The sequence below is a fragment of the Seriola aureovittata genome, chromosome 8 (assembly GCF_021018895.1).
Source record: "Seriola aureovittata isolate HTS-2021-v1 ecotype China chromosome 8, ASM2101889v1, whole genome shotgun sequence".
Classification (NCBI taxonomy): domain Eukaryota; kingdom Metazoa; phylum Chordata; class Actinopteri; order Carangiformes; family Carangidae; genus Seriola; species Seriola aureovittata.
The window spans coordinates 14,889,817-14,913,202 of NC_079371.1; the positions used below are offsets into that span (position 1 = coordinate 14,889,817).

The 23,386-nt window shown below is 42.2% G+C and overlaps 2 protein-coding genes across 2 annotated transcripts in view; one reads left to right on the forward strand and one right to left on the reverse strand.

The window, feature by feature from the left end:
* The window catches only part of LOC130173489 (dedicator of cytokinesis protein 2-like), a 95,726-nt gene that overhangs the window by 45,728 nt on the left and 26,612 nt on the right, over window positions 1-23,386 (forward strand). The gene's annotated exons all lie outside the window — the stretch shown is intronic.
* On the reverse strand, window positions 10-21,723 carry LOC130173490 (mucin-2). The gene is made up of 4 exons (XM_056382823.1): window positions 21,570-21,723; window positions 9,864-11,769; window positions 7,068-7,142; window positions 10-2,357 (listed from the first exon to the last, which is right to left on the reverse strand). The coding sequence occupies exons 2-4, from the start codon at window positions 11,432-11,434 to the stop codon at window positions 2,174-2,176; spliced, it is 1,830 nt and encodes a 609-aa protein (XP_056238798.1). The 5' UTR covers window positions 11,435-11,769; window positions 21,570-21,723; the 3' UTR covers window positions 10-2,173.

The window sequence follows — 23,386 nt, forward strand, 5'->3', positions numbered from 1 at the left end:
AAACACAAAGTATGTTGACACCAGTGCATTCTGTTTAAAATACACACTTTTATTGTACATACAAGAGGAAGATCAGGAAGAGAAGGTCATCGTGGGAGCTCACACACTGTTATGGGACAGCTTACAAAAATGCAGAGACAGGGTGTTTTTGGATATAGATTTTTTGATTAGTCACTGTGGTGTCATCCAGAATACTAATTGGTAACAACTTGTCCCCACAAGCAGCTGAAGTAGGCCCTCGTGAGATTAGTGGTTAGACTCTAAACTGCTGTGACATAAGCACTGGTGTGTGTCTGTGTGTCTTGTGTGTTTGCAACAGGGAAAGACCCATGCAGGATTTTACAGATTCTTTTTTTTTCTAATTTCTGTCATGTCTGCCAATATGTAGTTTGTTTTAAAATGCCATTTCCAATACTTACTGTGTTATAATCTAGCAAGGACATTGGTTATTGATTATAAATTGCATTTTAAATGGGATATCGTACCTTGACCTGATGAAGTATACTGATTTCTTTTATACATTTTGATAAGATGTGTAGACTCGCAGTGTCAGTTTTCTTATTGATTTTTGTTGCCCAGTTGTAGCTTAATGAAATAGCTAGCTGTAGCGGTATGGCCTGAATGCTACACAACAAGTATATAGCCATGGAAAAATGACCTATTGTATATTTAATGTGAACAAGGGATTGTTTGTTACTGGGGAATAACAAAACAACTTGTTGGTTTTTCTCTTTAGTTTATAGGTAACTTTCTGTATGTCCTCACTGTGACGGTGCAAAAAGTCACAGATGGTTGGTGCTTAATTACATGAAAGATGATGGCTTTGGGCTCTTCACACTGTAGCATGTCAATGGAGCGTTCCTGTGTGTTGAATTAGGAAAAACTCCAGACATCAACATCTAGTTTCACTGTAATTCAAACAGATTCAATTGGTGCCTTATTGGCTCTGATTTTGTAAATATCGATACATTTATACAGCATGACTACACGCCAATCATTAGCAGTGAACTGATAGCTGGTCTACCCCTAGTTTGCACTGGTTCACATATGTACTGAATGTGCACTGTATGTGTGTGTGTGTGTGTGTGTGTGTGTGTGTGTGTGTGTGTGTGTGTGTGTGTGTGTGTGTGTGTGTGTGTATGTGAATACTTGCTTGTGTTTCTGTGAGTTTACCATATGTGTGAATTAGTGACTGCAAGTGTGTGCCTCTGTGCATGTATTTGTATGCACATGTCGGTGTAAAAATCCTTGAAACAAGATTGAGATTACAGCAAAACACTTCCATTTTGGATGGTAATAAAGGAGAGAATCAATCACTCTGTCAGTCAATGGTGACAGAATTTTTAATTAGCTGACACAGCCTGTCAGTCTTTGATCAGCTGCCTATCACATTGTCTCTTAATATATTCTTTATACAATCTCCAGTGTGCTCTCTAAACCCTGATATCCATCCAGCGTGCTGTCTCTTTGTTTCCAGAGAGCCCATCAGCTTGTTTTCTGCTCATATCCTCTTAGCGCTTCAGTTGTTGCCACATTGAAATTTTGGCTGTCAAGCCATCCGAAGACACAGTATTCCGAATAGTTCCAGTTCCCCTCCTTATTGCTGTAATTTAGCCAAAATTGTTGTGAAGATTCATTCTCAGCTGTAGACGTGAATCCATCTTGGCATAAATCCGATCATACATTATCTATCCATCTGTCTAGACAGCCAGTCAGCCAAGTTACAAACAGAACGCCTGTCTGACATCCAAAGTGTCAAACACTTCTTCTCGTTGTTACACAAGTGTCATGGGAAGCAGTATCCCGCCCTTAGTCAAAATTTAATCACAAATTAGCCGCTAAAGTCTGGCTCCCGCACAGAGAAGATCGCGATGATCTTTTGGTGAAACTCCCGCTCAAACAGATCTGACAGGAAAGCTCAACAGCTCCTCTGGCTCTCCTTTCCTTCCGTAGTGCATTCCCTCTTTTTCTAACTGATCCCTGGTGTATTTTGTCAGAGCTGAGGATGGATTGCTGTGGAGAAAGTGTAATTTACAGAGATGCTGCTGAGAAAAAAAATGCTACACAGCCACATGACCACAAGAGAGATGCTTTACTTTTTGAGTCTCCTGAAACACAGTCCACACCTGTATGCACCTCTTTCCCAAAAAGGCTGTTGTGATTTTCCCAAAGCTTAGAGCCACCAGAAACACTTCTTGCGGAGTTTCTTGACACGGGCCTTGGTGCCGGGGCGGCCGGTGGAGGAAGGTGCTGGCATGGGTTTGGTCAGAGTAGGTGCAGGCACATCATACTCCCCCTCCAGGGCCTCCATAACTCCTTGGAAGCGTCCCTCCTGCTGTCTGAAATCGTGCTCCACACTGGGGAGGAAAGAGAGAGAGAGAGAGCAGTTAATAGGGAAGGAGACAGGGATGAGGGAGGGAGAGGTAGCAGGAGCACGATTTAGAGGTTGGGATAGTGTCAAATCAAGTCGAATTCATTTGTACCGCTCATTTTTCACAAAAGCAGATTAGATGTGGGGGTAGAGAGAGAGAAGAGGAGCAGAGGGATGCAAGGACAAGTGGAGGTCTACTGAGCAGAAAGAGATTAGAAAGACAGGGACTGAGAGAAAGGTGAGTGAAGGAGTTTTAGTGACATTAAAATGTCGTCACAAAATGCTTACAGCACCTTAAAGAGAGGTCGCACTTAAGCTTAGATGTAAAATCGTGTTGTGTTCTTAACTTAGATTAATGCACTTTCAGCATGCGTACACACATGCACACACACACCCTTACTTTCACACAGGCCTCAACTCATTTCATATCCGTAGTATTCTTGTGCGCTTCATGCACCAATAGATCACAGGCTGGTGAGATGAGAGAAGTGGGAGGAGAATGAGAAAGAGAGCAGGAAAGAAGCGGAGAGGAAGGGATAGCTGAGGAGAGAAGCATTTGCAAAATGGAGGAGCTAAAGGAAGGAGCGAGGGAGGAACTTTTTTTTGCTCCTGTGATGTGTTCAAAGCAGACCTCTTGGCTTTCTTTTTCTATGCTTTTCTCACCCCCCCCCCCCCCCCCCCCCCTCGTCTCTCTTGCGCTCTTTCTCTCACCATCTCTCTGAAGTGCCCACTGCTGCAGGTCATAGTGTAGTAGACTTTGAGTTTCTCTCTTCTTTTTAGTGTTTTGTGTTTGTGTTTGTGTTTGTGTGTTTGTGTTTGTGTGTGTGTGTGTGTGTGTGTGTGTGTGTGTGTTTGTGTGTGTGTTTAGGGGTGGAGCTGCATAGGGCCTGTCTGGCATCTGGAGCTAATGAGCCACATGATGAGGCAAGGAGAGCAGCGACAACTACCCCCCTCCTCCTGTATCCCAATATTCCAACATACACACACACACACTTAAATACACACTCATGCTATACAAACACGTATGTGCTCCCCTGACAGCCAACGTGTGCATGTTCCACAGCAAGCCCACGGCTGGGGGGGGGGGCAGTGTACAGGGACTTATGGGAAGAGAAAGGGAAGAAACTGAACCTTTTCTGGGAGATGGAGGGATGGATAAATGAAAGAAAGGTGAGCTTTAATGAAACAGGTCAGATAGGTCACTGCAGAAAAAAAGGAGGGAACGAAAAAATATAGAATGAGGTAAAGGAGGAGAAGATGACTGCCACCAGAGACGTGGAGAGAGGAGGGCAGAAAGGTCTCATCTCCCAGATATAGAGCACAGGCATGGAGGAAACCAGTGAATTTAGGAGGAAGTAAAAGCTCTGGCGGGCGCAAAGGAAGGGAGATTGCTGGCTGCCATGAATAAATGATAAAGGAGATGTACTATGACTACACATACACGGATATTGTTCGCATACAGGCACAAAATATATCTAAAATAATAAAGTGGTGCACCTGTCCCACATTCAGTTAATCTTGAGTCTTTCCTGTTTTAGAATGAGGACTTTTCTATGTCAAGTGTGTCTTTGCCAACACACTTCCCTAGGTTTCAACCTCCCCCTCTCTCAATCCTCTGTGTCTCCCTCTCTCCCCCTCTCTACCCATATCTACCTCTCTCACTATTGTTCATGGGATTATAGCACAGCGGGAGAAGCAGCCGCTCTTAATTCGTTCTGCAAGCTGTCATCTTCAGCATCTCTGCAAGTTTGTGCATGACTTTGTGTTCTTGTTATGAAAAAATTGAAACCTTTTAATTTTTTTTTTTTTGTTGAAGTGAGGGTTAAGGTTAATCATGTAGTGGCCAGGGGAAAGGTTTAGGTTCAGGTGTGTGGATGTGTGATAGGATTAACAAATTATTTCCTCTCTCTGCTTAGGTGTATGCGTAGTAGAAGAAGTGAGAGAATACTCTAGGTGTGTTTACATGCCTGCATATGCATCTCTATGTGTGTCTGAGCCATTTAAACTTTGTGAGGTAAACAGAGGGGCTGTCAAACGTTTCTCTCCCCCCTGTCTCTCACCATACAGATTAATTAGAATTGGCAATGGCAAAACATCTTCAGGCAGCCAGCCCACATCAAAATCACTTTTTTCACCACAAATCATTCGGACGGACGTTTCAGTCCCACGCGTAATTCATCCTCTGCTTGTGAGTTTTTTTCCCTATCTCCCATCCTCTTTACCCAGAATTCTCTCTGTGGGTTTGATAAGGCGGTTACTGCCCAAATACAGCTCTTGCACTTTTGACCTTTGTGCGCGTTTGTCACAATGGACTGCTGAAAATGTGCTTTTCCGCACATTTAATGTATGTAAAGAAACTTGTACTCAGATATTTGAGAAGAAATATGATTAGGGAGTAGATTCTGCATATCTGTCCAAGTCATTAAAGTCTCTCACATAGCGTGAAATATATTCATTTTTTCGTTTGTCAGTATGCATAAGTGTGTGTGGGTGAGTACGCATGTGAAATGTGTGCATAGATGTGTTTAATGAAAGCTGATTTTCCCTTTTTGTTGGATCTATTAGCATGTATGTATACATGATTATATTTGCATGCGTGCAAAAAAACAAAGGGAAAGTTGAGCCAGGAAAGCAAAGAGGGATTAGAATGATGCGAGAAATAACAACATACTCTTGAGATCAGAATAGCTGCAGGCCCAAAAATTATGTGAAACTCATTCATTTCAAGGACTTTGGAAACATTTCTATATTTCTATTGTTTATAAATATTATAGCATCTTAATTACTGTTATTAATGTTTTTTTTACCGTCTAATGACTGGTCTCGTTGCACAACACGTTCAGTCTTAGATCAGAGTAGGTTTAAATGTAAAAAAATAAAATAAAAGTACTTTATGTCTCATAAACATTTATTTCCTCCTATCCAGTTTCTTAGACTGCCAATCTATAGCCTCGGAGCTTAGATTTATTTTTCAGAAGTCTGCGCAGAAATCCAGTTTTGCTTAATAACTGATTTGAATGATTGTCAAAATTGTTGTTTAACTGTCTGTTGATTAACTAATTGATTAGTTGATTAATTGTTACTGCCGTAGCTGTGATGCTATATTCCATTGAACAGTGATGGGAGTATGTGTGACCACATGCGTTCAGTTTGTGGTTCCTGTCTTTATCTTTGTGTGTGTGCATGCATGTGAGTGTGTAAAGTGAGGGAAAGTTTGTGTGTGTTCATTTACATGTGTTTATATCTATCTATATATATATATATATATATATGTGTATATATATATATATATATATGTGTATATATATATATATATATATATATATATATATGTGTGTGTATAGGTGCATGAGTATGCTTCCATGTGGCAGTCATATCCCTTTGGTGTTCATTAAAACTTACTGGGCTAAGGATCCTGCTGTGTTAATTAAGATCAAGGGGAGGAGAGGATGGGATGAGGGGGAAAGGGCTGTTGGAGTTGGATTCGATGTATCCGAAATGTAGTACAGATGAAATACCAGAGGGATAGAAAGTAAAAACACAGGAGGGATGCAGATGTGGGGCTGCCGGAAGGCGAGTATCTTTGGGAGTTAGGGAGAATTGGAATAGAGGCCGTGTAAAATGTATCTTTATCCCCTGTGGCCTGCAAAGGAGATTTTATATACGATTGTAAACAAGCAGCATTAGCTTCAAGCTGAACTTTGGTCTGGTACATGCGCATGAAAAGTTTTGGACTAGAAAAGAGGTTTTGATACCAGATTATTCCAGTTATAGAAAGTAAATATTTCTTCTCTGTTCTGTGTCTGCGATTTCCATGAGGCTATGCTATTTGCTATATTGAAAATCCACGTTTCCAGCTGGTGTGAGCAAAGCAGAGAGAAAGAGCGGTGTTGGAGGTTGGGTGGTGGGACTGGGGCACATACGATTAAAGCTTTGGCAATTGACAGATAGAATGAGGCACAGCTGTACAGTGGAACCCAGTCTGATCGAAGGTTAGAGATGACAGAAAGAGAGGCTCAGCAGGCATGGGGTGTACATGTGGAACGATTTACATAATGAAAAGATGAGAGAAAGGGAAGGATGGGGTGGAGGTGAAGGGAGGACTACAACTACAATATGTGGTATGAGATTATGTGGGTGCAGCTCTGTAAATTGCAGAGGATCTAAGAATGTAATTACTTATTTAGGTCACACAGACAAGAGACAGCTGGAACAGGAAAGACACATTATTTAGGCACGGAATTATTTTTGCTTGTTTGCACAGAGGATTCTTTTATGTGTAAATAACTTTCCTGGAGCGAGCATCCTCTTCTAATCTGTAGAATACAGTATGTTTATTTCAGTATACATGAGGGGTATCACTCTTAGTCTTGATTTTTTTTTTTTACATATAATAGAGATATATTGTATGTGGAGTAGAATTCACAGTTCATCAGAGGGGAAGAAAAGGGCAGAGATGGCGGGATACCAAGAACAAAGGGTAATGAAAAATAAAACAAAAAGCAAGGTGTGCTAAATAAGTGATGAAACCTGGAAAAGATGAAAAAAACAATACAACATGGAATATTTTCAAAGCTACAAAAGGCATTTGGTTTTCCTAGAGAAGTTTCAGGTCTGTTTATTACGCTCCCGGCAAGAATGAGTTGTCACCGGTGGGTTATGTAATGCAGTAAGCTCATTATCTTGATCAGGTTACCTGTAGATGATGCAGGCTGTCTTTTGGCAGGTGGGGCAGTTGTTAATGTCCTGACCAGTTCTGTATGAGCTGCGACTGTAGAAACAACAGATGTAAAACATTCACACACACTGACAAAAGTTGTTTAATTGAACAGCTGTGCATGTAGACAGTAACTATCTGCATGTACCATTTGTTTTAGCCTGCGTAAAGAAGCAGCATCCAACCTGATATTTTTTATATTATTTAAACAACTGTTGGTGTATTTGGTTTTGGTATCAGGCCGCACCAAACCAAAGTCTTTGTGAATTTTTTGATGTAGTAGTGGAAGAAAATGGTCAAAATACCAACTGTGCACGAACAACAGGCCAAGTTTTTCTCGACTGTAAAGAGTCTCGCTCTCTTGACTGCTGATGTCACAACTGTTACTGCTCTCTCCACCTACGCATACTCAATGCAGCAGCAGCAGCAGCAGCAGCAGGTGTGTTCTCTGGGGGTTGTCAAAGGACACAAAATACCATGTGATGTTTAGTGCATGTGATGTACCCCCAACAGGACTATCCAGACCATCACTCGAATAGTGCCAGTGGGTGAATAGCTGCCTGTTTAGCATTCCAGGCAGGTAAAAACAGTTGCTAAGCATTGTTTGCAGCGACTGTCTAGGTAGGTCTAGATGGGAGCCAAAATTACATGGCACAAATTCTTTTATGCAAAGCATTCAGTGAAAATAGAAAAGAAAGTAATTGGATTGAGAATTGATGTGCTTTACAAAAAAGTATGATTATACATGCAAACCGTGTTATCAAGTTTGAAGAAGACTACACAGCTCGAAACAGTGCAGAGATGTTGGAAAACAAAATTGGATGAAAAAAACATCTTACAAGCTCATGCTGACTGCCACGTAATTAAAACACTTTATTTTGCCAAGATATTTTGGCTGCCCCTGCACTGAACTGTGTCGATGAGAGTAGCTGATTTATGTTGATAAAATGGACATTTTAATTACATGGAGAGAGACTGTGTGACTGGCATCAGTGTTTCTCCCCTACCGGTCTTTATCAAAGACAACAACAGCAAGAGGAGACAAGTATTTGCTTCAGGAGAAAAAAGAAAAACGAGGAGCTGAGCACAGCAACAAACCCTTTAGCTCAGCCGAGACCTTTATCACAGCAGCCCACTTAGAGTACTTTCATTTCTGTCACAACATCACATACAGATACTCTTACTTACTGCTTCTTTTACTTTTCTTTCTCCTTTTATGTCTTTTTCCCTCTATCTCACAATTGCACTCTCTTTCTGTCTCTCGCTTTCTCTTCAGTCTGCATTTTTACCCCTTTTACACTTTTTCTCACACATTAGCATCCTCACAGCAAGCACACACACACAGACACACACACACTGAGGGATATGAATACATAATCTTATACAGTCTCACACACAGGGCAAGGCCACGTGTACACTGACTTTAGGAGCCTTATTGTGCAGCTTAAACATTAATTGCATTCCTCAAAGGTAATCTGAAGGGGATTAGTTTGGAGCTAGAGACATCTGTTAACCCTGAACACAAAGGAGGAGGAAGGAGCGGGATGGAGGGAGTGAAAACATGTGGAAAGAGCTTATATGGAGATGTAGAAACATTATTGTTTTGGAAATGATGAGGTAGGAGGTTAAGGAATGGATTTTAGTTTATCGGGAGGAGAAAAGGAAGTGACTGCCACGTGTGAACGAAGGGGCTGACATTCAGGGTGGGAGGAAGAAACATGGTAGAAACTACAAGAGAAGAGCCACAGACAGTAAAGGTGACATTGTGAGGAGGAGGAGGAGGGTGAGGAGGTGAAGACCGGGGAGCACTAGAAGCAGGAGAAAAATTAAACAGAGTGACAGCCAACATATGACAGCAGGGGAGATCAATGAACATGTAGCCAGGGCAGAAAAAGGGAAAAATCAAAAAACCGGTGAGAGGGCAGAGGATGGAGGAAGAAGAGGTGATTCCCGGTATATACAAGGAGGTGAAAGATAAGAGGAGAGAGAGATAAAAGGTATTAATTATGACTGGAGGAAAGTAAGGTGCGAGGGCGGAGTTGTAGGAAAGGATGAATAGCCTGAAGCGGGTTGAAGAACCTGAGATCAAGGGGAGGGTGTTGATTGAAATAGCGAGCGAGTATAGAAAGCCAACTGGGACGTATGTAGACAAGAGAAACGGAGGATATGGGGCGGGAGAGGAGGATTTAAGAGTAAAAGAATTCACAGGAGAGAGAGAACAGGAATTTGCTTCGGTGGACAGTACGATATCTCTTACTATCTGTTACCACTGGGACTGCATATCCTATAAGGTATATAACGTAAAAGGACAAGAGATATAAGGATCAGCAAACATTGAGTACAGGCTAGCAGGTATCACATCCCTACAGAATAGGATCACACACACGCATACACACACTACAGCAATTCTCCACAGGCCTGACATTTAAAATCTATTACACAGACTTGAAAGCTTGTCGGTATATATATTGCTATAAAACCTCAAATATATTCTCTTCTCAATCTTGTGCACTCCCATGACACTTCTCCCTCTCTTTCTTCTCTTTACACTCCACCTAACTCTCTCACTCTCTAAGCACTTCACTCTTAAAGTGGACACCTCTACCCCTCTTATCGTTTTTCCTGTATCCCTGAGCTTCATCTCTCGCTCTTTTTGCTCTCTATCTTGGTATCTAACATCATACATCATAATCCATTTTCTTTCTTTTCCCTTTTCCTTTTTTTCTTTTTATATTCCTCCATCGCCCCCCATCTCCCCGAACTCCCCTCTCTCACCCTTCGCTGAGGGCCTTGCTCTTCTCCAGGTCTTGAATGACGTTGAGAAGCACCTTGATCTTCTCCTGATTGGACAGTAGGTTCTCCTCCACGCTCTGCAGCTGCCTCTCCAGCCCGCGTGGAGCGTTCCCTGTGTGTCCACCCAACAGCAATCCTCCCGGAGCCCCATTACATTGTGCTTTCATATGAGTCTTACAAGGCAGTGTGTGGTCGTCAAATGATTTGCTCTTCTGTTTTGTGTAGTCCTTGAGTTTGATCCGCTCGGAAGATTTGTCGATTCGTTTGGGAGTGTTTGTGGTCTCCTGGGTGTTTTTGGTTTGCGCTACAGGTGTGTTCGGTTTGGAACGAGTGGTTGTAGGAGAGATTTTCGGAGGGAGAGGTGGGGTGTTGGTGGGTTTTGATTCACTGTTAAGGGAAGAAGCTGGAGGCTTAGAAGTGATTTGTACTACTGTGTATTGGTGTGTGTGTTCATCGGCGTGCTGGATTTCGGCCTCGTCATGCTTGTGTTGGTCAGTTGAATGCGGTTCTGTCACCTCTGCAGATGGTGTGTGTGCTTGTTGTGTGTGTGTGGTAGCTGTGGTCCTGTTGTGTATGTCTGTTGTTTGTGTGGCGGAGTCCCTGTAATGAGTAAAGTCTGCAGAATGTGGCCTTGTCTGCTGCTTTGAATCTCTTGTTTTGTTCTGACCGTGTGATGTGTGGTTGGAATGTGAGCTGTGTGTTTTTGGTATAGTGTGTGACAGCTGCGGTATTTGAGATGTTTTTGTCGACGAGGTGTTTGCTGTGTCTGTGTTTTTGGTGAAAGACTGAGAGTCCAGAGCAGAGTCTTTTCTTGACTGGCTGGGGGCCACCGACGGCTTCCTTGGCGGATTAGGTAAAGTCTGGCTGGCTGTTATTTGATTGACAACCCTCCTGCGACATGCGCCTGTGCACGGTGTAATCTGTGATCGCCTCCTCCCACAAGTCCCACAGAGGCGAGGCGGGGAAGTCGTCATCATTCGACAGGGCCGAGGTGGGGTGGCGTGCACGGCTGTACAAACGCTCCCCGTCTTTAACACTGAGCGGTGGCCTTCACCGCGCAGTGACTGCACCCTCCTCCTCTCACGGGCCGGCTCCTTACCTTCTGTGGCCTCGGTACAAACCCCTCCCACCACATCAGATGCTACTACACTGCCATTTGTATACCGAGCTGTCCTTTTACCTTTTGTGTCCTTGGGGTTTGTCCGAATACTTTTGATCTGGCAGTAAACTCCACTGCCCGACCCTTGTGATCCCATGTCGTCCTGTGTCAGGCTGTTGATCTCGTTCTGAGATGTCTCCTTGGACACTGGCAGACTGTTGCTGTCACTACTGATAACTCCCCCTGTCTCTGCTGTCGTCGTTTTGCCTGTTGCCACGGTGAGTGGGCGATGTGTGTTGCTTGGCTGGCTGCCGTGTTGTTTGATGGAGGGGAGAATCCGCAGTCCGGGAGATGTCTGCACCCCGACGCTGCACAGCGGGCCCCATCGCCCCCCTGCCAGGGGAACCCCCAGCGCAGGCACTGGATTGGTTGGGTCAGCCACCCTCCTGCCCATACTCCTCTGCAGGTTGGCTCAGCCCCCTGAGGAGCTGAACGGGATGGAGGCAAGCGATGACATCAGCCAACGTCAGAAGGATTATATCCAGTAGAAAGCAGGAATGTTTCCAGCTTTTGTTTACCCAAATGAATGTGTGTGTTTGTGCAGCAGTGTGAGAGAGTTTGTATGTGGAAGGTTGAGACAGGAATTCAATATCCAATAAGGCTATAAGCTCTCAATGTCCTTCCATTAATGACCTCCTTACTAGTTTGGCTACTTCCAAAACATCAGTCTGAGACCAATTGCCTGTGGATGACGAGTTGGATGGATTCTGTGGGCACTGCTGGTTTGCTCTGTAGAGAGAGAGGGAACAGAGAGAGGCAATGAACAATAGGAATGACAGGAAAAAGGTGGGAGACAGGGAATAAATGGTCACATTGGCAAGAAGACGCAGACATTAGGCACGTAAAGCACCATAGAAAAGCTTCAACCTCGACTGAATCCACACACTGACCAGATCGATAGAACTCTATCAACCTCTTATTAGACCAGCAGGTGGGTGGGAGTTACAGAGGCAAGACTCTAAATCTCATCAAGTTGTTTCTCTTGAACGAACAGAAAAGACAAGAAATATCTTAAAGGCAAACGCCTTTGTCTCTATAAAGTTGCAAGTTGCACACCCTCCTCAGAGCTTTTGTCGGTGCGTCTTATAAACTTAGGACTGCAGATGTCATTGCAGACTGTCATTACGTGATCACACTGTGCGACACATTTCAAACGACGTTATGTTTTCCCTCCCACAGCAGTACGTAAACCAGTGATATATCATGCCCTGACATCTCTCATGGAAGCAGTTTGGAAATCTGTTTAAAAAGTCTGGCATCATGTTAAACTCTGCACCACTGATCTGCCCGTCTTCCTGTTTTTTTTCAGTGAGGTAGACGGGCATGTTGCCTAAAGTGAGTGTAAATATATCTTTTACATAAAAAAAAATGTATTTGAAGCAGCAAACATAATACATAGGTTATGATAAAGCCTTACCTGGTATTAATACGCTTAGTCACAATTTTTGGATTGTTTGGGAGGGAATCAAAATTAATAATATGAGCTTAATCATTTCAGATCCCTGAGAATTGACTCCGAGTACTTCAGTGTTGCACTTTGACACTGATTAGCTGATGAAATTGGGTCAAGATAATATTATATCAAATTTTTACTCTGAGGAAACTGGGCCATTGCAGCAGCAAATATTGGCAGGATACATCAAAGAAAAAAATGGCGATGGAGATAAGAAATTAAATGGAGGTTATTTACATATGCAATTTATACAGTATTTAGGAGGATGGAAAAGTGGCAGGGGCCACATTTATCAGGTTAAAAGTAAGCTCTCATTTAAGCTAATGGAATCGTTTTCTCAAACACATTTAGCTCCTGAGGGCAATTGACCGTTCTGTGGTTTATAATCCTGTGCATTTGTAGATGGACTTCAAAGGTATCTCTTCACAAAATACAAGCATCAGTACATTTTGGACATGCTGCAGATACCAGTCAGCACATCTCTTTCTTTCTACCTTCATTAAAATCAGACCACTAGCCACCTGTGATCCCTCATTGCCACTCAGGATGCGAGTATGACGTTGAGTCCTGAATTCTAGTACTTTCCAACAAACGTCTGCTCAGGCAGAGGACAAAAGGTCTGGTCACGAAAGATAATTTGTGCATTAAATCAGGCTTGCATCTGACTGAAGTCTTCTTTATGTCTTCATCATAATTTTTTTTCCCCCCTCCTCTCTTCATAAATTTTGTATTTTCATTGCAGTCATTGTGAGATGTTGAACCAGCTGGCATACGCACACACGCGTACACACAGACAGAAAGAAAAAGAGCTTATTTCATGCCAGCTGGTGCAACAGCACAGATGCCCGCTGTATAGGGTCAAGGCTGGGACAGCACAATATTTTTCAAAATAAATGGAATAAGGTTCACCTATTAGTTTAAGAACCCCTGAGATTACTGGCATAATGGTTTTCATTAGGAACTTGTCTCAAAAGTAAAGACAAACATCAGATTGAAGCTTTCCAGGAGTTTTTGAAAGGTGCCTCTCAGCAGTTGTCCTTTAGTGGTTAAAAATGAGCTCACATCCCTGGACAGGTGCTAGCTCATCCAGGCTGTGATGAGCCTGGCTGCTGCTCTAATAGTTCATATGTATTCAGGGTAAGGTACGTGCACACATTCACTCATACCAATGCTCTGTGTGACCTATATCAACTCATTCTGAAGCCTGATGTCAGCAGAATAAAAATGGACATTTAGCCCTTTATTCTCTTTTCCCTGACAGCAAGTGTAATTAATATTGTCAGACTCTTTGGAAATTCAGTTTTCATTTAAGATCATAAAATATTAAAACTGAATGAATACACTCTATTATGCTGGTGGGCCTGCCCATGGGCCGCAGCATAGGATTGGGAACAGTTTAAATTTAGATTGTTTTCAGTCTGCATCCCTCTTTTATGCAGTGGTGGAAAGTAACTAAGTACATTTACTATAAGTACTCTACCGAAGTGCAATTTTCAGGTTGTACTTTACTTGAGTACTCCACTACACTTCAGAGAGAAATACTGTACTTTCTACTCCACTGCATTCATTTGACAGCCTAAGTTACTAGTTACTTTTAAGATAAATATCTGACACAGTGGATAATATAATAAGCTTTTAAAATTGTTGAAGATTAAACCAGTGGTTTCCAACCTTGCTGGTATCCTACGTCTTACAAAAATAATTGTGGAGTCAGGGTCACATTTCAGATTTTAACAGCACCACTAAAAAGTGATTCCTCCCTAAATTAAACTTCTCACACAGTTTCACCTTGATAAATGTTCAAATGATCCAATATCTCACCAAAAAATCAAAGATTAGAGAAAAAGTCTATAAACTGAAAAAAGGATTTGGTTATCAGAACTTTGTTGTTTCTTCTTTACTGTCCCATTAATCATCTCATGACCCCTCAGACTTATCTGGTGTCCCTGACATAAAACTGTATATGAAGTAGTTCAAACTAGCTCCACCTCCAGCAGCTACAACAGGAACATGCTGCTTACACACTGATGCTTCAATATTAATAATCTAATAATATTATACAGTAAATAATAATATATCAGTCAGAGCGACCAAAGCAATATGTTTGCTTTAATACTTTAACTACATTTTGCTGCTAATTCTTTCACTTACTTTAACTTAAGTAGGATTTGTCACTGAGGACTTTTACTTGTGATGGAGCATTTTTACGTTGCTGTATGGGTACTTAAGTAAATGATGTGAATACTTCTTCCGCCACAGCTTTTATACAACTTTCTACATGTTAGACAACAGTCAGTGTCGAACAGTACTGTGCAGTTAGCAGTCATGACAAAGTTGCAAATAGTATGGCTCTAGAGCATTGCTGACAGACAGTGGAGCTTTGAAATGCAAGGTCTTTACATAAGTCAGTATAGATCAAAGAATTTCTGCTTCAGTGACATATTGCCCCATTATTTATATAAATATCTGGACAGTGAGTTTGGCTCAAGGACTTCTGCATTGCCTGGGGGCTAGCAGGCTGTCACACCTAATTGACAGCCTAGACTGTTTATGATCAGTCACCATGGTAACTGTTATATGGTAACCATTAACCTGTAGTGAGCCACAGAGGTCTCAACCCTCGACCTCAACCCGTGGTTTGCTTCTTTTTTTTTTTCTTTTTTTTTTAAGTGTGTGAATGTGGTATCTTCTGTGTGTGCGTGTGCATTCATGCATGTGTGTGAAATCTATTATTTGCAAAGCAGGCCACTGGGTGGATGAGAAACAGATTGAGTTTGCAAAAAGAAATCGCAGGTGATGATGATGATATTTTTCCTGAGCGAAACAAAGAGAGAAAGAGAGAGAAGGAAAGTGAAAACAAAAGAGCGAGCCGGTGTTTGTGTGTGCCACGGAGAGTAAGGGCTGCAGATGTGCGTGCAAGTACGACTGCGTGTGTGTTTGATTGCGTGTATGTTATCAAGCAGTTTGCCTTGGGATTCAGACTAAGTCAATTGAAGGTAATTTCACTGCAGCTCATTTCCAAGCATTTGTCTTTCTCCCAGCAGCCATAGCAGACACCAGAGCACCTGCTGCAACAAACTTTCTCTCTGTCACTACCCATTTATGTGTCTGTGAATGTGCATGTGTGTGTGTGTGTGTGTGTGTGTGTGTGTGTGTGTGTGTGTGTGTGTGTGTACCATTTCATGTCTCACTCTTCACCCCTGACCTGCAAGCTGTGAGGCAGAAAGTGACACCATATCCTCAGACATCAGTTCTTGTGATTCACACACCTGTCTTTCTACCCCTCTTTTTCCCTCCCCCTCTCTCTCTAATTCTTGTTGGATACCACTCTCCTCTCGTCGCTCTCGTCTTTCATCATTACCTGTGTTTGTTGTCGCACTTTTCCTCCCACCACCCCGTTTTCCATCTCTGTCATGCTGGCTTTGATTTGGTGTGTGTTTTTTTCTTTCCCCTCCCTCACTATCTATATTTAATCTTAGTCTCTCGCCCACATCACACCTCTGGCTGTGCCAAATGATCAGGGAGGGGAAGGAGGAGGTAAAACTGTTGGCTGGGGGATGCAGGGGTAGGCGACGAAAGAGGAGAACAGGGGAGACGGCAGCACAGGGAGGTGCAGAGAGGTGGTGGAGGGATAAGAGGGAGAGAACAGATGAAGGAGAAGGATCACGGACAAGATGAAAGTGATGCATTTGATTTGTGTGTGTGTGTGTGTGTGTGTGTGTGTGTGTGTGTGTGTGTGTGTGTGTGTGTGTGTGTGTGTGTGTGTGTGTGGTGTGTGTGTGTGTGTGTGTGTGTTGTGTGTGTGTGTGTGTGTGTGTGTGTGTGTGTGTGTGTGTGTGTGTGTGTGTCAGAGGAAGCGATATAAAGGCCCATTTTCCTAAGTTGAAATCTCCAAAAGCGTTTGATAGAGGTTGTTGAAGAATACAGAGAGAGAAGACCAGAAGATCTGGGAAGATGCACACACTTGGTTGTCAGTAATCAGTACGCACTGCAAGTACGCTTCAGCATCTGTCTCCACACACAGTCTTGAAACACTACAGGGAGTGTCTTGACAGGGTGCAGCTTTTTATGAAAGCTGTTTATACATGCAATGAGTTTAATTTACCAGTTGGAGGGTTTGGGCTGTTAAAGAATTGTCTACACACATACACAGGCAGTCTCAGAAAGTGTGTGTGTGTGTGTGTGTGTGCATGCATGCATGTGCGTGTTTGTGTGTGTATACGTGTACATATATGTTTGAATGAGTGCGCACCCTTGCGTTTGCAGTGGTAACAGAGGACTGGATGCTCTAGCGAATCGAGTCCCCTGTCGTTTCAAGGTGAGCCTCATTTTTCAATCGCCGATTGACGGGCCCTGTGTGTGTGCGTGTGTGTGACTGTGTGTGTGTGACTGTGTGTATGTGACTGTGTGTGTGTGTGTGTGTGTGTGTGTGTGTGTGTTTTAGGGAGCTTGAGACTCAGTTTACTGCTCTGTAATCACACTGCCTCTCTCACTCACTTTCTCTCACCCACTCACCCACAGAACACAACAAACGCAGCACTTTATTGGCCCTTCGAGACAGGGAACACACACTGCATTTTGGGTAGTGTGGTCATTTTTTTCCTCTGTTGTCTTGGCTCAAACCAACAACAGAAATTAGCTTTTTATATATTTGTGAACTTTATGGTTTATAACCACTATTTCTGTGATTATACAAGCTTTTGAAACTGTCAGCCTCAATCGAACACTTATTTTCATCAGGGACACTCGAAGAATTTAGTGCCATTTATTACAATAACTGTACTTGGCAGGAAAAGGCTCTGCTCTTGAAGCTGCTCCTCCACATCAATCTGAATGAGTTCTTGTAATGTTGCACAGTGAATATACATATTTATATTTCCATAAATGTGAGTCATCAAAATCAGATATAATTTCATGAGAGCTTGTGCAGGCATGAACAATTGGAGGAAGAAGTCAGAGTGATGTCTGCACAGGTAGCCACAATAATCTGCTTAGTATAAGAGCTGTTAGATTATTAAAACCTCCATCTGACTATTTTTCTTTTTTTTTTTAAATGTGATTGATGATGGAGAGAGAGACTAATACGATCAGCAGATGAGCAGTGACAGAGGTCAGTTCTCCTGATCAGCTCATTACAGGTATGATTTCAATGCTTCACCTGAATGAACATGAAACTCAGCAGAAGTACTTCTTTACAAAATTAAAGGCAGCTTGTGCTTGGCCTCTTATGTGGAATGAAGATATGTGTGTGTTTTGTGTGATAAATACAGTGAAGCGACAGAGAAAAGGATCTAGCTTTGTGCCAGAATTTGTAGCAGTAGCAGACATTAGTATTTGGTTCATTTCGGTTTGTAAATTAATATAGTATATCTGCAGATGTCCCATCATTTCCATGCTGCATTTCAGATGCACAGTATTTTGACAGTTTGTAATGTCTGTCTGTTTTTCTTTTGTTTCCATAATTGGTCAACAGGTTCATTTTTTCTCAGGTGTCGTGGTGTAGCATTTATTCCTGTCCCTTAGACAGACAGAAGAATACAGTAATGAAACCTGCTCAGCTGGTGCTGCAGCCTGTTGTTTATGTTTTTTTTTTTCCTTTTGTGCATTTTAATTGGGTGCAACTGTATTTTTCAGGGACTGTGCACTTTAATCAGCATTTCTACTGAAGAGCCACAGGCCACAGAGGCTAATGTTCATATCACAAAAGCCAAGCATCTCAGCCAACCCAGTATAATTCAAGTTAGGTTCTCACTGAAGCATTGTTTGAGGCAGATTGTGTGTGCCTCACTGATAGCAAGAAACTCAAGTGTCTCTTCAAAGCAACTCGTGCAAACAGTGGAACGTGTTACTGTCCAAGAAAACTTGCAACATATTGTAGCTTTCCTACACACACTGACAGGCCAAAACAGAATAATAGAAAATGACTGTGCTCTAAGGAACATTTAGTACTATGCGTTAATGATAAATTTACATTCCCATCTCGCTCACCATCGTTGTTATTCTATGAGAATTTTCTCCGAACATGAGGCCCCATGTGTTAATTTACAGAGGCTCAAAGTGAGGTGGCCACATTCCTCGTTTAAGCTCAGAACTTTAGTTTGTGAGCCAACATTGTCAGTCCTTGCCCCTGGACAAACTCCTCTGAGTCTACGCACTTTTTCGTGTGTGTGTGTGCATGTTTAGAATCAGTGATGCATAAATTGGACCAAAGCAGAAAATTAATTTAGCCTGTTACTTAATTCTTCATTAGACGTGAGGTGGGAGCGAGCCTGGACTTGTGAGCCTTTTCTCTGAGGAATCTTCAGATAATGATGAACATTTTATTAATTTAAAGTATACCTAAAGGTCTTGAGTCTTTGTAGTTGTACTTGCATGAACATTGTCACTAGACATTGTTCATTGTCCAATGACAAAAGTAATTCCTGCAAGTTTAGCTTCTCAGGGATTTCATTCGGTGATCATTGACCATTTTAGACATTTCAGAAGACAAACAGACTTTCATGCTCACTAGGACTTCCACATGTGAATTCAATTATTAATAATACAATGGCAGAGGCCTTTTTAGCCCCTTGCTCCTTGTTTATAAGGATATAAATAGGACATAACTCAAAGTGATGTCCCATTCCAGTCAGACGCCCCTCAGACAAAAAAAGAATTCTGTTTGATTTTTATGGTATAAGCTTATTTACAACCTTTAACAAGGAAAGGGGTGAGATATAGGCAGTGCGTACTATGACTATTCCATCTGCCAGCTTAATTAATTTGTGTTGTTGGCGAGAAGAATGTGTGTTTGTTGAGCACTGGAGCAGAGAAACCAATGTAAAACAGAATATTTATGAGATATTTGCCACCAAATATTTGATAATCAGAGATAAACATGATGAAGTCAGAAACTATGGCCTGTAAGCCAACAGAGGAAAACAAAGTGTGTATGTTAAAGAGGCCCTGCTGATGCAGTGTGGGTAATAGAGTGTGATATGGTCTCGGTTTTGCATTTTTGCTCAAACTGCAAACTCTCCCCCCTCTGTCCTTCGGCCTTTTCTTCCTTTAACCTCGTCTTTTTAGTCCTTCTTTTCACCTGTCCCCGTCCTCTGATTACTCCCTCCTCTCTCTGTCCTCTTCTCCCCTCTCATCTTTTTCTCCTCTGCTATGCTATGCTATATCACTCATCCTGTCCACACATCCCATTCAATCTCTCAATCATTAACCCACAATCTATCTCCCCTCCTCTTGTCTCTCCATCCTGTTGCCCCCACTGGCCTCTCTCCCTCTCCCTCATCCATCTTCCTGCCCTTCTGTCTTTCTGGTCCTTTTCTCTTTCAACGCATCTCATCTCTTCCTCATCACTTGTTCACAGTCTGTCTGGTTAGCAGATCGGCTAAAGTGTCAGTGACACACACATACACACACACAAATGTCTATGCAAGTACACACACATTTCTTTTGACTCTGCCTTCTGTCTTCCTGTCAGTCTCTGTTAACCTTTATTTCTCTCTCTCTCCAGTATGCAGTATAATACCACAACCTATTGATTACATTTCCTTAGTCTTTAATTTGCATTATACCCTCATTATAGATTATTTCTTTCTGTGCTGCAGTAGTTTCCAGTATGTGTACTGCTATCTCTTTTGGTTTTGGTTAAAACATTTAACTCCCTTGCATATTGAAATAGTTTTTGAAAAAATCAAAATGAATAAAGTGCATTAATGAGAAAATTGAAGGAATCCTGCAAACATATGTTGAGCATGCATCATTATTTTATCCAAGGTTGAAAACAGAGAAATGCACTTAGCAGTATCCTTGTGCATCACTAATAACCACATTACCACAATAAGCTCCTTATACATGCAAGCATTATGACATTTTTATCATTTATTCAACTAATGTGCTTCCATTGTTGTATGTCTTCCCATTGTTGTAGGCTCATCATTTAAACAGTCATTTATAAAGTCTTTAAATGGAAAAGCAGCATAGTGACACTCAAAACACAAGTGGACACTGAAATGTGACAAACGAAGGAAAGAAAGACTGTGATTGGTTCCCCACAAGAGCGGGGAACCAATCACAGTCACAGACAGTCACAGACTTGTTGATGTGTTTGTCTGTGACCATGAAAGACTAGTGTAACACACACACACACACGCATATGCACAAACTGTCATTTTAAATTATGCTCTTAACTGTCTGATGAGGTTATGTAATTGTTAAGTGCACAGGTCACATATATCTACACTCTGTCAGTTGTAGATCTCTGCACACAGTTGTGCATGTTCTCACACACACACACACACAAACACAAACACACACACACACAAACCCATACACAGATGCACAGGGGCAGCATTAGTGTATAAGAGAAGGGTTGTTGCAATATAATCCCATATTAAAGCTACACTAGCTGTTCTGATGATTGGTCAGAAGCTTTTAATAGTAATCGGACAACAGACACCCACACAGTCTCGCTCTCTCTCTCTCTTTCTCACACACACACACACACAACACACACGTGAAAAGACAGAAACATTTGGAATCCACGTTAAAAACAAAAGTTGTAATTAATGTCGTATGATCAAACACACAAAATAAGCACTGCACACATACGCATACAGTACACAAAGATGCATAGGCATATTTATCTACAATCCTAGTGTCACAGATAGAATTACTCACCTGCCACACACACCCACATACCTACAATTTATATACATACTGTATATATATTATATGTGTGTGTGTGTGTATATTTTGTTTGTTTTTGTTGTTTTGTTTGTTTGTGTTGTCCAGAGATTAAAACTATAGATTTTGACCATTAGTCCAGTTGTCTGTCCAGTACCTGCTTCTATCCAATCACTATTATCTCAGTAGAAAATCCTGGCCGGTGTCTTAAATTTTGAATGAGCTGCTTTGAAAAATAAAGTACCAGCCGCAGGCTATCAGACTGGAAATATTCCTCAGAGGGTCATAACAGAGCATCTTTACCAGGAAGAAAACATTGCAGGCTTTTATGCTGTCACTTGCATACACACACTCAATAATCTTCATCAACTGTCTTTCTTTGCTTTTTTCAGTCACTTACCTTTTCTTAAGGTTCTCTTTGGTCCGCATTCTTCTCCTCTCCCTTGTTCTTGGTCTCTCTCTCTCTTCTCTGATAGTCCTTTAGTCCTCAGTAGCGCTCTCCTCCGACTCTTTACCGCTCTATATCTCTCTCTCTGTCTCATTCTGTTGCTGCTGATCCTCGCATGCTCACGGAGCCCTGTGATCCTCCCTCCTCTCTCTCTCTCTCTCTCTCTCTCTCTCTCTCTCTCTCTCTCTCTCTCTCTATCCCTCACCCCCCTCTCTCTCTGCCTTTCCCCAATCTATCTTTATTTCTCTATTTCTGTACCCACTGCAATTCTCACTCTCTCTCTTTCTCTTTTGCACTCACCTATATCTCAAACACCATCACTCCGTTATTAATCCCTCCACCATCTCCCTCTTTCGCTATCTGTCTATTTCCCCATTTCTGTCTCTCTTTTGGTGGCTAATCCGCTGCCATGCCCTGGTTTTTGTGTGTGTGTGTGTGTGTGTGTGTGTGTGTGTGTGTGTGTGTGTGTGTGTGTGTGTGTGTGTGTGTGTGTGTGTGTGTGTGTGTGTGTGTGTGTGTGTGTGTGTGTGTGTGTGTGTGTGTGTGTGTGTGTGTGTGTGTGTGTGTCTCTGTCTCTCTATGTGTGTGCACCTGCATTGACCCTGGCATGGCGGTAGACCCAGTGAAACTTTGGCAGCACAGAAGTGGCTACTCCCGGGAGTCGAGCCAAGACACAAACACACACACACACACATAGAAATACACACCCTTGCTTCTATCAGTCATTTTATTTATATCTTTGCTTTTCTGTGTGAACACGGTTTACTATTGCCTCTCTCTCTCCCCCTCTCTCTTTCTCTCTCTCTCTCTCTTTTTTTGTCGCTTTCTCTCACTGGCGGCTTCACCTCACTCTGCCCTTTGAGCTGCCTTGTCCTCCATCGTCTTTTGCCCCACTTTAGCCTCCTCACACCATTCTCTCCTCTTCTTTTCTCTTCATCTTTCAGACTTACCTCATCCTCCCTGTCCCACCACCCACCTTCCTTCTATCTCATTCTCTTTCTTTCTCTGCTCCCATTCACACCAGCTCAGGATGACGCTGCTTTCTATCTTGGGGCAACCGAGACAAAAAGGAGGTAAATTGAAAAGAAAGTGAGATTAAACGCCACATGATACCAGGTTCTAATTATGCTTAATTATGAGTGTTTTGTCTTTTGTGCACAGCAGGAATCGTGCATTTTCAAATTAATTTCCTCTTTTGTCATGCACCAGGAAAGATGAGAATGTTTCGCTCATGTGCACTTCCTTTAATGGGCACGTTTAAGATTTTGAATGTGAGTCAGATCAGGTTTATTGTCAGAGAGATAAAGGTTAATGTTAAAAACTGTTTGACATAAATGTGCACTAGTACAGCAGAGAGTCTCACAGCTAGAGTAATACAGTTGTGTCCCGTTTGTGTACTAGTCCTTATGTAACTGTGTTTTGAGTTACAACTGTCGGTGAAGTGTCTGTATGGACAATAAATTAGTTTGTGTGTGTGTGTGTGTGTGTGTTCCCTGAGCAGTCCCTTGATGCAGCATCCATGTGAGTGTCCTTCCTGCCCCCCCCCCACCAACACCACCCCACCACCCCATCTTAAAATAACTGATGATGTATGCGCCACTGCAAAGTGGTTGACTCACCTTGCGCTGTGTTTCAATTGACCTCTTATAAGACCAGCATAAAGGGCGTGTGTGTCTGTGTGACAGTGTGAATGTGTTTGTGTTTGTACACGTTACATAAGCAGCCAGCGTGCAGTGCAACACATGGGGGCTTCAAAAATGATAATCATG